General features: G+C 37.9%; 3 protein-coding genes and 1 long non-coding RNA gene across 4 annotated transcripts in view; 2 read left to right on the forward strand and 2 right to left on the reverse strand.

Moving 5' to 3' along the window:
- Positions 1-14795, reverse strand: part of LOC134800122 (uncharacterized) — a 285699-nt gene that overhangs the window by 222642 nt on the left and 48262 nt on the right. The gene's annotated exons all lie outside the window — the stretch shown is intronic.
- LOC134799795 (very long chain fatty acid elongase AAEL008004-like) lies at positions 1955-9734 on the reverse strand. The gene is made up of 7 exons (XM_063772203.1): positions 9665-9734; positions 7158-7229; positions 5096-5286; positions 4501-4641; positions 3862-3967; positions 3025-3158; positions 1955-2158 (listed from the first exon to the last, which is right to left on the reverse strand). Exons 2-7 carry the CDS (start codon positions 7216-7218, stop codon positions 1976-1978), a joined length of 816 nt encoding a protein of 271 aa, XP_063628273.1. The 5' UTR covers positions 7219-7229; positions 9665-9734; the 3' UTR covers positions 1955-1975.
- Positions 10726-12645, forward strand: LOC134799796 (sn-1-specific diacylglycerol lipase ABHD11-like). Its single transcript, XM_063772204.1, has 3 exons — positions 10726-11264; positions 11651-12021; positions 12425-12645. Exons 1-3 carry the CDS (start codon positions 10854-10856, stop codon positions 12570-12572), a joined length of 930 nt encoding a protein of 309 aa, XP_063628274.1. The 5' UTR covers positions 10726-10853; the 3' UTR covers positions 12573-12645.
- Positions 13043-14792, forward strand: LOC134800010 (sn-1-specific diacylglycerol lipase ABHD11-like). The gene is made up of 4 exons (XM_063772448.1): positions 13043-13366; positions 13671-13893; positions 14112-14479; positions 14626-14792. The coding sequence occupies exons 1-4, from the start codon at positions 13206-13208 to the stop codon at positions 14765-14767; spliced, it is 894 nt and encodes a 297-aa protein (XP_063628518.1). The 5' UTR covers positions 13043-13205; the 3' UTR covers positions 14768-14792.

Raw genomic sequence — 14795 nt, forward strand, 5'->3', positions numbered from 1 at the left:
TTTGCGGCGTTCGAAGAGTAGGTACCGTCATTATCACCAACTTTGCCCGCTTTTTTTTTAAAACGAATTTCTCAAAAAACATCACATCATATGACTTTTTTTGCTCAGCACGTCCATTGTGATCAAACGCATCAGTTTATTTGAAAAAAATATATTTTTTACCCATTTTTTTGCGTTTTAGAGGGCGGGCAAAGATATCCGGGGTTTTCGCCAACATTGCCCACGTCAATTTGGTATTCAAATACAGCTCGTATGATGATGATGTCTAAGGATCACTTAAAGGTTTTGGGCAATCCTACCATTCCCTGTTAATAACTTAGCGATAAGTGTAAAAACTTTAAAATAAATTTGCTGGGCAATGTTGCCTACCCGTTTTTGCCCATTTCCAAATAAGGCTCGCCTAAGCATTTTACAAAGGCTAGGGTTGTCACTTTTGAGAAAATCTGTTACAATAGTTTAATGGCCAAAAATATGATTTTTGTTGTGTTTTTCATTCGTTAACGAGATAAAACATCTAAATAAAGGATAATAAGACAAATTAAATACAGTATATATTTATAAACTTATTTTAGTGTACAAACATAACCTTCTTTTACTTGCGAAGTTGGGTAAATTAGATGAAAGTGACAACCCTAATCCGTTTTTGGTGGTGGGCAATGTTGGTATGGATGCATATTACCGGATTACTTTGCCCACCGCTAAAACTTTTGTGTATTTAGGCCTTTTTAGTTTAAATCTCAATAGACATAATCTATGCTTCATGTGTGCATAACTCAAACCCGGAAATATTTGTCAAAGGGTTCTCAATTTTTTCTACTTGCATTTATTATTTATAAATTTTTTGCCCGCCGAAATATACTCTATATTAGACAACTCGCTCAAACTCAAAATTCCCAAGTCAAGTTATGCACAAGTTTGGTATATAGTTTTGTCAGAAATATAACCTATATTCTACTAAAAATAGCAGGGTGGCCATAACTATTATAATTTTTTCTACATTAACGAATTTGTTTAAAATTGTCGTTTTGGGCAAAGTTTCCCTGGAGGCAAAGTTGGCGCTAATGACGTAACATATTATTGCAGGTGACTGTACATAAATGTTTCGGTGATTTTGAGATTATTTTTCAGGTTAGTTTACTAACAATCAAGTTATGCAGATACCGATTTCGTGAACGTATAAGTAGTAAGGTACCGCTATTGTTTAGCGATACCGATTATTTTTGAAGGTAAAACTATACCGGTTGAAATATAAAGATATTAAAAGTACAGCAGGGACAACCATTTTTTATAGGTGTACCTAAACCATCATTGGCCGAGCGTTAGCAAAGGTCTCCGTTTCAGCTTGGGCAAAAATGCTTTTGTATGTTCTCCTTTGCAGATCACATTTCTCAACTGATTCTCGTGAAAATTTGTAAGCAGGTTCGATAGAACTATTCTGTTTCGCTTTATCCGCCAAAATGGAATTGCCACCCTGCTGAAACTTTATTTATTTAAATTCCTATTGAATGGATTTTGCACCTTATGAAAAACCGTATAGAGTAGTAAATAACATTTTACATCTGACTTAATGACATCTTGTTTTATTCGCTTTAATTGTACAAAACGCGTATCTCGACAAAGCAATATTAGGTAGTAAAACAGTCAACAATCAAATGAATTAAATAGGTACGTCACGTGTGACATGAACAGACAAGGAAAGCAAGATTAAATGCATTGTTTCTCTTTCATCTTTCAATGGAACGCTTTTACCCTCAAAGGAGGCTAGTGGTCAATACCAAACTAAAAGTCCAATCTTAAAAAAACATGATGGGTCACTGACCTGTCCCAGTAAAGTGAGGTAGTGTGCGTGAAGTGAGCTTGTGTGTGAAATGGGGTAAATTGACAGAATCTGAAATTTTACCCACCGCTACCGTCGCCTTAAAGGCTATTAACCTAATTAAATCAAACGAACCCGTAAAAATAAATAATTTATTACCTACGAAGTCTTATTGCTAGTCTTATTCTTCTTGTAAACGTACTCCTTAAAGTAGAAGTCTAGAAAGAGGAAGAGGATGAAGATGTTGTGCGGGAGGAACACTAGGGAGACCCATTTGGGGTACTCGCACGATGGCTCGAATAGCACGTGCCCGAAGTGGAATATCAGGAGGGCGAACTGCAGCTGAAATGAGGAAAAAAAATGTTATTAAGTGAGCGTATTTTTTTGCCACTTTTGTGTTATTTCTACTTAGAATCACGAGCTCTTTCGATCCTAATGGGATAAAATATGTCCTAGAGTTTTTTCCTATTGTGTTACCATTTCCCCATACACTTTGTATGGCGGTAACAAAAAGGAAAGTTTGAGAAATGTATGGAAATTTTAGGACACTTTTTTTCTCCTATAAGGATGAAACACAATATATAAAATGGCAAAAAATAAAAGAAACGCTCTAGTATACACAACGGAATACAGTTAAAGCCCGCTAGTTTTGGTGTCTCGTGAAGACGAGTAACATTTTGCGAAAGTCCAATTTAATTTGAACCTTAAATCGCAATGCTAAGATTGAAATCCAACTGTCACTAATGTGGTCGAATCGCCCACACTGTTAACTGGCAGTTCTTAAACCTTATTACAAAAAGCATAAGGTCCACCGATGGACAGTTAAGAGTGTTACTGTTTGTACTAGGATGCCTAGAAAATGGGTAGTGTTATACGGCGCCATGCGTTAGCGCATGCCATCCTGATTACTGTATTATGTACCTACTCACGATAACAATACACGCCTCTGTAGAGTTAGACCAAGAAAAGTCTGCAACGATTTGCATACGCAGTGCAAGTGTTATTTATACTTTATACGTCATAATTTCATAGAAGTTTGACGTCTAAAATAACACTGGCACTGCGTGTGCTATCAAAAGCGTTGCAAACTTTTCTTGGTCTAAGTCTAATATAAATTAGTATAGGAAGTTTGTTGACAAAACGGACAGATAAATAAATGAGAAGAAAGAGAGGCATTAAAGTGGGTAGTAGTACACAGATACACTTACTATTTGCAGCTGAGTGATGTACTTTTTCCACCATCGGCGTACCCACTGCGGCCGCACCACGGAGATCAGATAATACGTGTACATGACCGTGTGAACCACGGAGTTGATGAAACCTAGCATCACGCCGTGACCACCTGCAAATACACAAAGATATCATTATTTGGCCCCTAATATACAGGTTTTTCTATTCCACTAAATATACCCAAAAGTAAAGGGGCCCACAGATTACCAGTTCGCCGGACGATATCAGCCTGTATGTTGTTCGGAACTGTCACCTTTTGCGATTAACTGACAGGCTGATATCGTCCGGCGAACTGGTAATCTGTGGGCCTCTTAAGAAGCACTAGATCGGGGTCGATGATCAACGCAAATTCAAAGTGTAACACAATTCTACATTTACATAGAGTTGAATATAAATAAAATAAAATAAATATTATAGGACAATTTTACACAGATCAATCTAGTCCCACAGTAAGCTCAATAAGGTTTGTGTTGTGGGTACTAGACGACGATATATATATATAATTGTATATAAATACTTATGTACATAGAAAACATCCATAACTCAGGAACAAATATTTGTGATAAACACACAAATAAATGCCCTTACCAGGATTCGAACCCGGGACCTCCTGCTTCGTAGGCAGGGTCACTATAAAACCAAAACTCATGGCTGGACCCTAACTAAAGAGACAACTGTCTTTGAGCACACTGCTGCTTAGGGTGCCTGCGGGCTTATACTTACATAAATACCTAACAACTGAAAGGAAGGGGGAAGCCCGATACACGCATTTAATTTAGAGTCTAAAGCCAGAAATGAGCACAGTGACGACATACCTGGCACATATTTGTTCCCGATGAACCCGAGCAGGCACATGCCGAGGTGGTGGTACACGTGCAGGAACGACACCTGTGAGAACTTTTTCCGCAGAATGAAGAACACCTGAGAAACAACAAAAGTAGTATTTAGGTTCTAATCTTTGTCAAATCGCTAACCCCACCAGAGTTTACCTTGCGGCTCGCGCGTAACTTGATTCGCTAGCTAGCCTATTGCTAAAGGCTCTTTGCAGTGGCGGATTTGCAGTGTTTGCCTCCCTAGGCCCCAGGCCCTGTGGCCGCCCCTTACTCAGCACCCATCATATTGTCTACATTTTGAGTTATTTCTTGTTATCATCTATCGAATTTTTTGTCACAATTTGCCGTCCCTAATATCTTATCATCAATATTTTTTTTCTTCATTTAAATTCAAGTTATTGACTTTGATCAAAACAATTTCTTCCAATGGACAATCTGGTTTAACCGTAAGGTTAAGTATCAAGCGTTTAAAGTGCTTGATGATGACCTAAATCATGGGCGTAAGCGTGCCTATCCTCACTTTAATGCATGACGATGTTACGACGAAAGAGTAACTATGACTTCAGACATCCAAAGAGTAACTGAAATTTAAGATTTCGCTTAGTGTAGAGTGTAACATACCGTGTCGAGTAGATCTATAACTTTGATAACGTAGTACATGTAGACGTGGTGAATGACGATCTTCTCAAGAGGTGACTCGTCCGTTATCATCTTCTGGCACCAAACGCTGTAGTGCCCCGGCAGGTACAAGATAAACAGACACTGTGGATAAGTAGTTGTAAAAATTTCTTGGAATTGCGTAATTTTTAATATATTTTTCTTAAAAAATAAAGTAAATAAATATATTATAAGACATTTTTACAACAATTGACTAAGCCCCACGGTAAGCTCATGAAGGCTTGTGTTGTGGGTACTCAGACAACGATATAATTATATAATATATAAATACCTAAATACAAAGAAAACAACCATGACTCAGGAACAAATATCTGTATCATCACACAAATAAATGCCCTTACTGGGATTCTAACCCAGGACCATCGGCTTCACAGGCAGGGTCACACACAGTTTTTGTAGAGGCCTTTATAGAGGACTGACTAAAATAGAAGTACTTGTTACTAAACCTAAAGAGATATGAGAAAGCAAGCGAAAGAGGTATGTAAGGATCGGATATCAGTGATCTCTGCTACAATATTAGTAAAATTTATATTCTTACACGTATCGAGATGTACCCGGACAGATAAATCTGTATAATATTATACAGGATGATAAGTTTCTTGAGCTCGAAGGGTGGCCGGTTCTCCATCATGGCGGGGCCCCACTTTCGCACGAACTGGTGGTACAGGTACATGATTATCATGATGGGGAACGGGCTGGATACGAGGTAGAAGTTGTTTGTCCGGGGATCTGAAAGAAGGAATACAGATATAGCCTTCTATACTCTGTATCTTTAGGTATTTAAATAAATATAAACAAACAATTTGTAAATTTTCGGGTAGTTACAACATTTATTGGTTAACCAACCAAATATAAAAGCGCCTGGATGTGTCACTGAACGACCTGATTTTAACCTACATTATTAAAATTTGATCATGTAATGTTTTCGTCTACCCTCAACTGGCTTAAGGAGCCATTTGAGGGTAGATTTTGTTTACTTTTATTTAAATACCTAAATATACAGACTATAGTTACTGCGGCCGGCCTAGGGCACCGCCCCAAGACAACCGCTTCGCAAAGAAACTCGATATTTTTTTTTCTTAGCTCAAAAGACACGGGTCTCACAAAGATCTGCCACCCTGCCTCGCAGTAGTAAAGGCCTCTGTTAACCGTCGAGGCGTCTACGCTAATTTACAATTTTGCGCTAATTTACAACTGAAGTTGATTTCGCTGTACGTTCCCGTACTTTATGCGATAACCAAAAAGAATAGATGGTATAGAGGGGTCCTGTCATTGTAAATTTTGTAGTCACTGTAAATTTACTGCCATCTATCGACACACGACTAAAACTCAAAATGAAAACGTATAAAGTTATCAAAAAATGTATATATATGGATAAATGATTTTATTATTTTTATATCATTTTGATGCATGGTCATTCACTGATATCTATGTGTTAAAATTGTTAAATATGAAACGGTGTCGTCACGCCATCTAGCCGAGGATAGGCTAAAGGTGTGTGCGCCATCTATTCGAGAATGACTTTTACTTGAATTCCGAGGCACGTTTTTTCCTTAGACTTTATTCGTCTTATACGAAGTTACATATGTCTTTGGCGATAACTCAAGTTGTAAAGAGTTGACGTTTGAGAATCCCATTTATCACAAAACGTAGCGCCATCTAGTTCGTTTCTTTCTTAGGCTTTACAGTTTACTTCAATCAATACTTTGCGATACGCTTCATTTGCACTGACTTATTGTAAAAAACTTGTTATACCAAAAAGACCGAAGTAGTAGAAGAGGTACAGACTTTCAAACATTATTTGGCGCAAAACATAGGTATTCACGTATGTTTTGCGCGAATCCAATTGACCTTTTTCTTTATTTTTTCAGACACATTATATTTCCTATTTGTATTAGATTAGGTACTTTAACTAAATAGGTATACTTATAACAAAGTATTTTCCTCATACAAAGTTATAAGTATTATATTCACAATATGCAAGAATTCCCCTGCCATGCTACTTACATTGAGCATAATGTGTGACCTCCGGACCCGTGACTTCTATCGATTATGCAGGGACTTTATATTCATTCTATTCATTAACGGCAACGTAAAAGTACCTGATAATCTGGTTTAGTGTCTGAACTCCAACTAAGCGAAAAGTAGGAAATTCGCTACGAGTGGCGATAAATTAAAAAATTGAAACACGACCGAGGGGAGTGTTTAAAATCGACACGAGTTGTGAATTACCTTTTCGCACGTGTATTGTACAACGTTTTACAGTACATTATGGCCCTTTAAATTTTCGACATGTGCACGTATTGTAAAGTAGTACCGTAAATTATATGTACTGTAAACATTTTTTTTAACTTTGCTTTAATTAATATTTTTACGTCACCTCGGGCCGTAACTTATTCACTATTCGGGGGCTGAAAACGCTCCTTTGCAACCAAAAGAAAGCTTTTAGTTTTTACAAGATTGCGCTTATAGGACTTCCAATTCTTTGAGATGTAAAGACTCAAAACTATTAACAAGTTTACTCGTAAAATAAAATAACTGTAACTTGCAGTTAATGACTAGACAAGTCTTTATTTACCAACACTAGCATTGAAACTTACCAGCAAGATCCTCGTTGACATAGTGGTAGAACTGAGTGATGTTGTTTATAAGGGTCCCCATTTTGCTGATCCCTGAAATATTAAGGAAGATGTTAACAATATATTGAGACCACACAGATCGCCGCCTAAAGGTATATACCTAATACAGACCTTGCAACAATGCGAATCTAAATTGCCGGTTAAGTACGTCCAACTATGTAAATGCGATTTGTAGCAAAGTGAGTAGATACCTTTAAGTTGTATGAGAACTGCACGCCGACGATGCAGTTGGCGTGCAGTCGGCGTGCAGTTCCCATACAAATTGCAGTCCGTCTGTATCGGCCCTTAGTGTTGTTGTCTAATTATGCACATGTATTTGATCTATTATTTTATATGTACGTAAGCACTAAATTTTTGACAATTATCATCACAAAGTTCACAAACGCACGTTTTTATCAGTTCCTGTTTAGCGGGTAACCGCAACTGATTTATTTTTTTACTAACATTAGCAGAAACCATCATCGTGTGAATTGGGTTTTTTTTGTCATATTCTGGAGTTTTGATAAAAACAATAAAAATACTAGTTTAGGTACTCTTTTCGTCACTTATTATAAACTATAAGAGAGTTATAAAACCATGTTAGTAAATCTTCTAGTAGGTAACTTTAATAGATACTCTGAGAACAAATTTTCTTTATCTTTACGTGTTGGTGTAATAGTTTATAGGTGTGTAATTGCCTGTTGAATACCGTATTAACTTAAGTACCTACATTTCCGCATAATTATAAAATAATAATAATAAACGTAAACTTCCTGCAGTCCGTGAGTGCAGCACGTATGCAGTGTATATGCAAATGGGATCTATTGGATTATGATTTAATACTTTTAATTATATAAATCAGTCATCACATCTCACTAAGATTAAAATGAAGAGCCATATGCCATATCGCTATTTTTAATTAATGTTATTTTAGGTATTAATGTAATTGTCTGAAAAGTTCTTTATTACGTTACGTTTGTATAAAATACCATTTTACTACTGTATTGTTTTGGTCAATAAAAAAGAGTTTTAAAAATTTAACTGTTTTTATCAAAAATATCTTACCTACTTAATTACAAAATATGCTCAACCTTCGTGCGTAAAAAGTAAGACCCCAAACAAAAAACAATGGATTCATTGGTAAACAGATACACCAGGAGCATCGACTTTTTAATAAAGGTTCAACCACCTATGAAAATTACCGAATGAATTAAAATAATAATGACGTGGGATCATTCGCGTAACCTTTGTATGTACACTCCCTCGTCGCTAACTCAGAGACACCATGTATAAAATGTCTGTCGTCCTACGTCGACAGTGACAACGCGAAATTAAATCAACTTTTCAACAATTCTATTTTTGATACAAATATTTAATGCCGACTGCACTCAAGAAACCCAAACACAGTGAGGTTGCGTTTTTTATTACCAATTAAGTTTCAGTGATTACCACCGGTGGTTATCTATCATCAAACGGATCAAACCACTTTTATTAGGAGCCGTAACATTGCATTGTCACCGTAATAGTATTTTGTTTCTCCATTTTGGATTTCACGGGCCTATACATCCTGGTTTGTTGATAGGCTTGCGTGGGGATATAGATCCAACACGTAGAGGCCCCTTGGACAGCTTTAATGTCATTTAGAACGCCTGCGCGGCGTAGCACGGTCGCCGTTTTATCCCTTGTCACCATGCCTGTCACGTTCTAACAAGTACGCAAGTGCGAAAGGGACGCGCATAGTGATAGACGATAAAAATGGAACCGTGCTGTGCCCACTGGAACAAGAAGTAGAATTATTACGGTGACAATGCACCGTAGGTATATTAAAAATTTCAGCTCAATCGAAAATCTGTACACAGTGGGTCAAATGTGCTGACTGGATTGCAAAAAGATACCGGGACGGATAAAAGTAAATAAACTGGACAGCAAGATTGCTGGAATCCTGCTTATAATATTCTTTAATAATTGAAATTTACTTTGCACCGGAAGTGGCCTATTACAGTTAGTCAAGTTACATTTTCATATTGTTATTTTGAAATAGGTAGGTACTAGCGACCCGCCCCGGCTTGCACGGGTTACACAAAACTAATTAACCCTTCCTCAAAAGTATCACTCTATTGATAGGTGAAAACCGTATGAAAATCCGATCAGTAGTTTTTGAGTTTATCGCGAACATACATACTTACGTATACACACAAACATCAGACAGACGCGGCGGCGGGGGACTTTGTTTTATAAGGTGTGGTGATCTGGTGATAATGATACCTAACCACCAAACTAATCCGCAAAATTAAAAATCAGTGTTAAAAGAATAAAGTTTAACCCCCGAAAGCACTTCAAAATTTCCTCCTCTAAATCCCAAGCTTTTTGATTCTTCGTAATTCACCGCAATGGGACGAAGAGGTAAATTTTCTACCAACAGGGCAACGCGTCGGTGTTTTCACGAGTTAAATAAATAAATAAGACACAAAATTAAATGGTGGACTCACCAGGGACGTCCTCCTCAAGACGAATTAGCGACAAGATTGAACGTTATACGCCGTTTACAACGTACGGCATCGTCAATGAACTGTATTAATTACAAGTATATTGTGCATATCATTAACGCATCACGGCGGTACATTGTGGACATTTTCCTTTCCCTTACACCGATTATGCAATTAGAACGCAAATTTATTAAAAAACCGATCAAAGGCATGTCCGGAGTATAGGTTCTCAGTTGCCCGTTCGCGTCACTAATAGATGAATAGATATAGACTTATCTTTTAACATTTACCACCAGCTTTTCGGTGATGGATTAATCGCAGTAGGTAAGGTAAATGAGTCTAGGTACTGTAGCTGTTCGCTATAGCCCAATCCTCATCAGAAGAGGGAAGAGGCCTGCCTGAGACACAGGTTAAGTAATCGTATCCTCCCTTAGTCCAGTATTAATATAAGTAGGCTAAGATTGTTTATTATTTGTATATTTATTGTTTATGTAATGTTCTTTACAACAGTGAAATGATCTAATTTATTACCTACGTAGGAAGCTCTATCACGATTGTATGCCGTCTGCACTGGGTTGGGGCAAAGACATATATAACTTCGTATAAGACGTATAAAGTCTAAGGAAAAAACGTGCCTCGGAATTCAAGTAAAAGTCATTCTCGAATAGATGTCGCACACACCTTTAGCCTATCCTCAGCTAGATGGCGTGACGACACCGTTTCATATTTAACAATTTTAACACATAGATATCAGTGAATGAACATGGATCAAAATGATATAAAAATAATAAAATCATTTATCCATATATATACATTTTTTGATAACTTTATACGTTTTCATTTTGAGTTTTAGTCGTGTGTCGATAGATGGCAGTAAATTTACAGTGACTACAAAATTTACAATGACAGGACCCCTCTATACTTATCTATTCTTTTTGGTTGGGGACACTCATGAATATTACAACCGGCCACCTCATCATGCCATCTCATCGTGAACAAGTAAAAGCTTGCAAAACCTTAACTCGTCTACCTTTTTCCTCATTATCTGACACCTGACACTAAATGTCACTTTAGTAGACACCAATAAATTACAAACACTAATTTAATTATTATTCAACTAAGTAGATCAAAAAAATGTTATTTTATATTTTTATTCATTGCCCCATTGGCTATACATAATTGTTTGACATGAATGGATGTGTACACTCGAATACTGCAGTTCTCTAGATTAGTGAACATTATGCCTCGCATAACTATTGGTACCAGAACTGCTGTGAACTTATCTTTTAAAATCATAAGCGGTCCCGACAACGAGCCACCTCAACCACCTGACGAAAGACCTCCGCTTATAATCTGCCACGGTTTACTAGGAACGAAAGAAAATTGGAAATATTTAGGGAAAACTATTCACGCGGTGACGAAAAGGATAGTTGTGAGGATAGACTTGAGGAACCACGGGCTCAGCCCGCAGACCAAGTCGCATAAGTACGAGGAACTGGCTGAAGACGTTCTGCAACTTATGGACAAACTGGAGTTGGACCACGCCAGTCTTATAGGACACAACATGGGTGCCAGGGCAGTAATGGCAGTCGCTTTGATGAAGGTACCTACACAAATTTAATATATCCATCGTTTACTTTGAAACTCCTTTCAGTCCTGATGCCCTAGGATGGTGTAGAACAGCAGTTTGGGTCATTTCTTTCCTTCCCAAGGCATCTCTTGCTTAACAGAATGATGCTAAGTTGATTTGGGGCTATTTACAGCCACTCACATGATTGATATTTTTCAGTGACCTCTATTATTATTATAAAATAAGGGTGACATCTGGCAAACAGTTGCCAAAAGCATGTGAGTGGTCTCCAGGTGAAAATAATCAAGATGTTCTTGATCACGATCTCTCATCTCATTCACGTTTAAATTGCTATCAAAAATAGAGTTTGATGATAGCTTAGCTTTATAACTGGCATCTAAAACTATTTTATGTTTCAGCCGTCGGTAGTAGCCAGTCTAATTGTGCTAGACATGTCACCCGCAACAACAAGCACGGAATTTACCACACTCTTCCCAAAAATCATGAAAGCGATGACCGAAGTTCAATGGAAAGAAAAGCGCAAAGTCCACAGAGCTAGAAAGGAAATCAAAGAACAGTTGAAAAATATCGTTACCAATGAAACCATTATGACGAATGTGTTATCCAATATCAACATTAAACAAGATGGCACTATCGGGTGGACGTGCAATCTAGAAACCCTAATGAGACATTTTAAATATATTTCGTCGTTTCCATTCACTTTAGATAAAGGCAAGAAGTACCTCGGACCAGCTTTGTTCATAGGCGGGCAGCTATCGGAGTATATTCCGTAAGTATATAAAACGTTTTTCTTTTACCCACATCCGCATAAATCGGAGTTCACATCCGCATAAAGTTTTGTGTCTGATTCATAAATCATAATATAAGAAGAACAATTGGTGATACTGACCACTACGTTACTGATGGGTTATTAACATTTTAATTTAGTATCCACCAAATAGGACCCTTTATTCTACGTAGTTTAGCACGTTTAGCATTCCTTTTTTAGCAAACAGGTTTGGTAAGTAACATAACCTACTGCATATGTTAGCTAGCTGCAGTGGCGTATTGACGATTTGGCTCATTGGGTCTTTAAGGTTTGCAACTCCCCTTCCCCTCGCAGTCCGCCGCTCATAACATCTTAAGCCCTAGGGTAAAAGCGCTCCTCCAACAATATGGTTAAATTGTTCCAGTGCCGACGACCTACCAAGGATCAGAGAGCTCTTCCCCCGAGCCGTGGTGAAGTACGTCCCCGGCGCCGGCCACTTCGTCCACAAAGATGAACCCAAGGCTGTGCTGGAACTCGCCATCGGCTTCCTTAATGATCACCAAGATAAATAGACTTTGTTGTTTGTGGTATTTCTCAGAGAGTGTATTTTATGTGCATTTATGTTAATTAATAAACCAGTATTTACTATAAGTCATTTCATTTTTGCTAATTTTCATATTTTTTGCATGCAAAGCCCTGCAGCAGCACCCCTAAATGGAAATTATCATGAAATGACTACTTTAATAAATTTTATATAGGTACAAACTGCAACACTCCTAACTGTACATCGGTGGACCTTATTACAAAAGGCATAAAGTCTGTACAGGTCTGTAAGGTATGTACAGTTAACAGTATGGACGATGGTACACTATTATGTACCTAATATACTTTACTATACTCTTCGACACTATGCAAAAATCATACCTGCATATCAAAAAAAGTTTCCTCAAAAAGGAGCGTCGCTGCGTTCAGTTGAGAAGTCAAAATATTTTCGTAAACAAAACGCTGAAACTTTATAACTATGGTTTTTAACGTTTATAACAACAATCAAATGTCAAATAAAGTAGAAAAACTTTGTAAACGATAAATTTTAATAATGCTTTGAACATGTGTTAAATATTTTCACAAAATCATATGTGTAGGTCCCTATTTCGTTCGTGTGCTGAAATGCATGATTCTGAATCCCTCGTTTGACCGGATATGGCATGAAGGTTTTACAATTACTGCGGCACTATTTCCTCATTTTACACACTCCGATCAGGATCCAAACCCGGTCAGCTGTTGATTTGGCTTACAATGTGTACGGAAAGAGTGAGAGTGGCGGTTCACCCGTGGTTGTCCTGCATGGATTATTGGGCTCCAAGAGGTAGGGATAAATAGGTATAGTCTGTCCGCTTGTCAAAGACCAAGTACGCCATAGTAAATGTATGGCGAACTTGATCTTAGAAATCGGACAGGCTATACTAATCTGAGCACAATCGTTTCGGCTTTAGCAGCCAAACAAAACATTCACTCTTTTACAAAAGGGAGGCCTTTGATGTACACAACAACTTCGCGCGCGCTACCCTTAGTTTTCGTTTTCAGCAAAATATTTTTGCTTAGGTACACATATAATATTCCTGTTCATGGTATTATTCTAATAGAGTTCCGTTCTTGTTTACATTCAAAAGGAACTGGGCTACCATGAGCCAAAAGATCTCAACAACGTGCCACCGGATGGTCGTAGCTGCCGATATTCGCAACCACGGAGAAAGTGCTCACGACAGTTCACATACCTACCATGAGCTAGCCGCCGATGTGGCCAAGCTAATTGACACCTTGAGCCTGAAGCAAGCTACCGTGATAGGTCATAGCATGGGCGGTAGAACCAGCATGGCTTTAGCGCTTACACAGGTATTGGTTTATGTTTGCTGTTTGTACCGCAGGGAAAGATTTTTCTTGCGGTACCTACCTACTTTCTACGAACAAACCTTTAATGTAGAAACCTATCTAGTGTGTACAATGATTTCGATACTCTTTTTCAGTCAATCCAGCTTTGATCCCGTTGCAAACCTAATATCTCGCGTGGTCTTAAGTCTTTTTGGCCTCAAATGATGTCCCTTTTATTACAGCCAATGAAAGTCCACAGTCTGATCGTAGTCGACATCTCACCAGTCTCCACGGCTGGCGTCCTGAATGAATTCTTTCCAGTACTAATAGACAACATGAAAGCCATCGATTTCCAAGGAAAAGCATCTGTAACAGAGGCCAGAGCTTTTGCTAAAGAGAAATTACTGGCCACTGGCTTGTTCAAGGGAGGCAGTATCCATTTCATTCTAATGAATATCGGTCAACGAGGCGACAAAATTGGTTGGATGTGCAACTTGGAGGCTCTGAAAAAGCATTTTATGGATATCGCGACTTTTCCGGATGATTTACAGCACATGCAGTATAAAGGTCCGGTCCTATTTATAGGTGGTACAGAATCGAACTACTTGCCGTAAGTATGCATTATGTAACTATGTCAATTAGTTTAACATGTGTCTAAATAGGTGTTCTCTATTCAGAAACTTGGTGAGATGATAAATAAATGGTCAAATACGGAGTGTTTGAAGGGTTGACTTAATGCTTTTAATATTGTTTCAGGCCACATGATTTAAAAGGAATCCAAAGAATTTTTCCGAATGCGGAGCTCAAGTATGTACATGGTGTCGGTCATAACGTACACGCCGAGGATCCAACAGGCTTCTTTAATTACGTCAATGAGTTCCTTACAAAACATAAGTAAAACCGTTACCTAGTCTATAGAAGAATTT

The sequence above is a fragment of the Cydia splendana genome, chromosome 19 (genome assembly GCF_910591565.1).
Source record: "Cydia splendana chromosome 19, ilCydSple1.2, whole genome shotgun sequence".
Lineage (NCBI taxonomy): Eukaryota > Metazoa > Arthropoda > Insecta > Lepidoptera > Tortricidae > Cydia > Cydia splendana.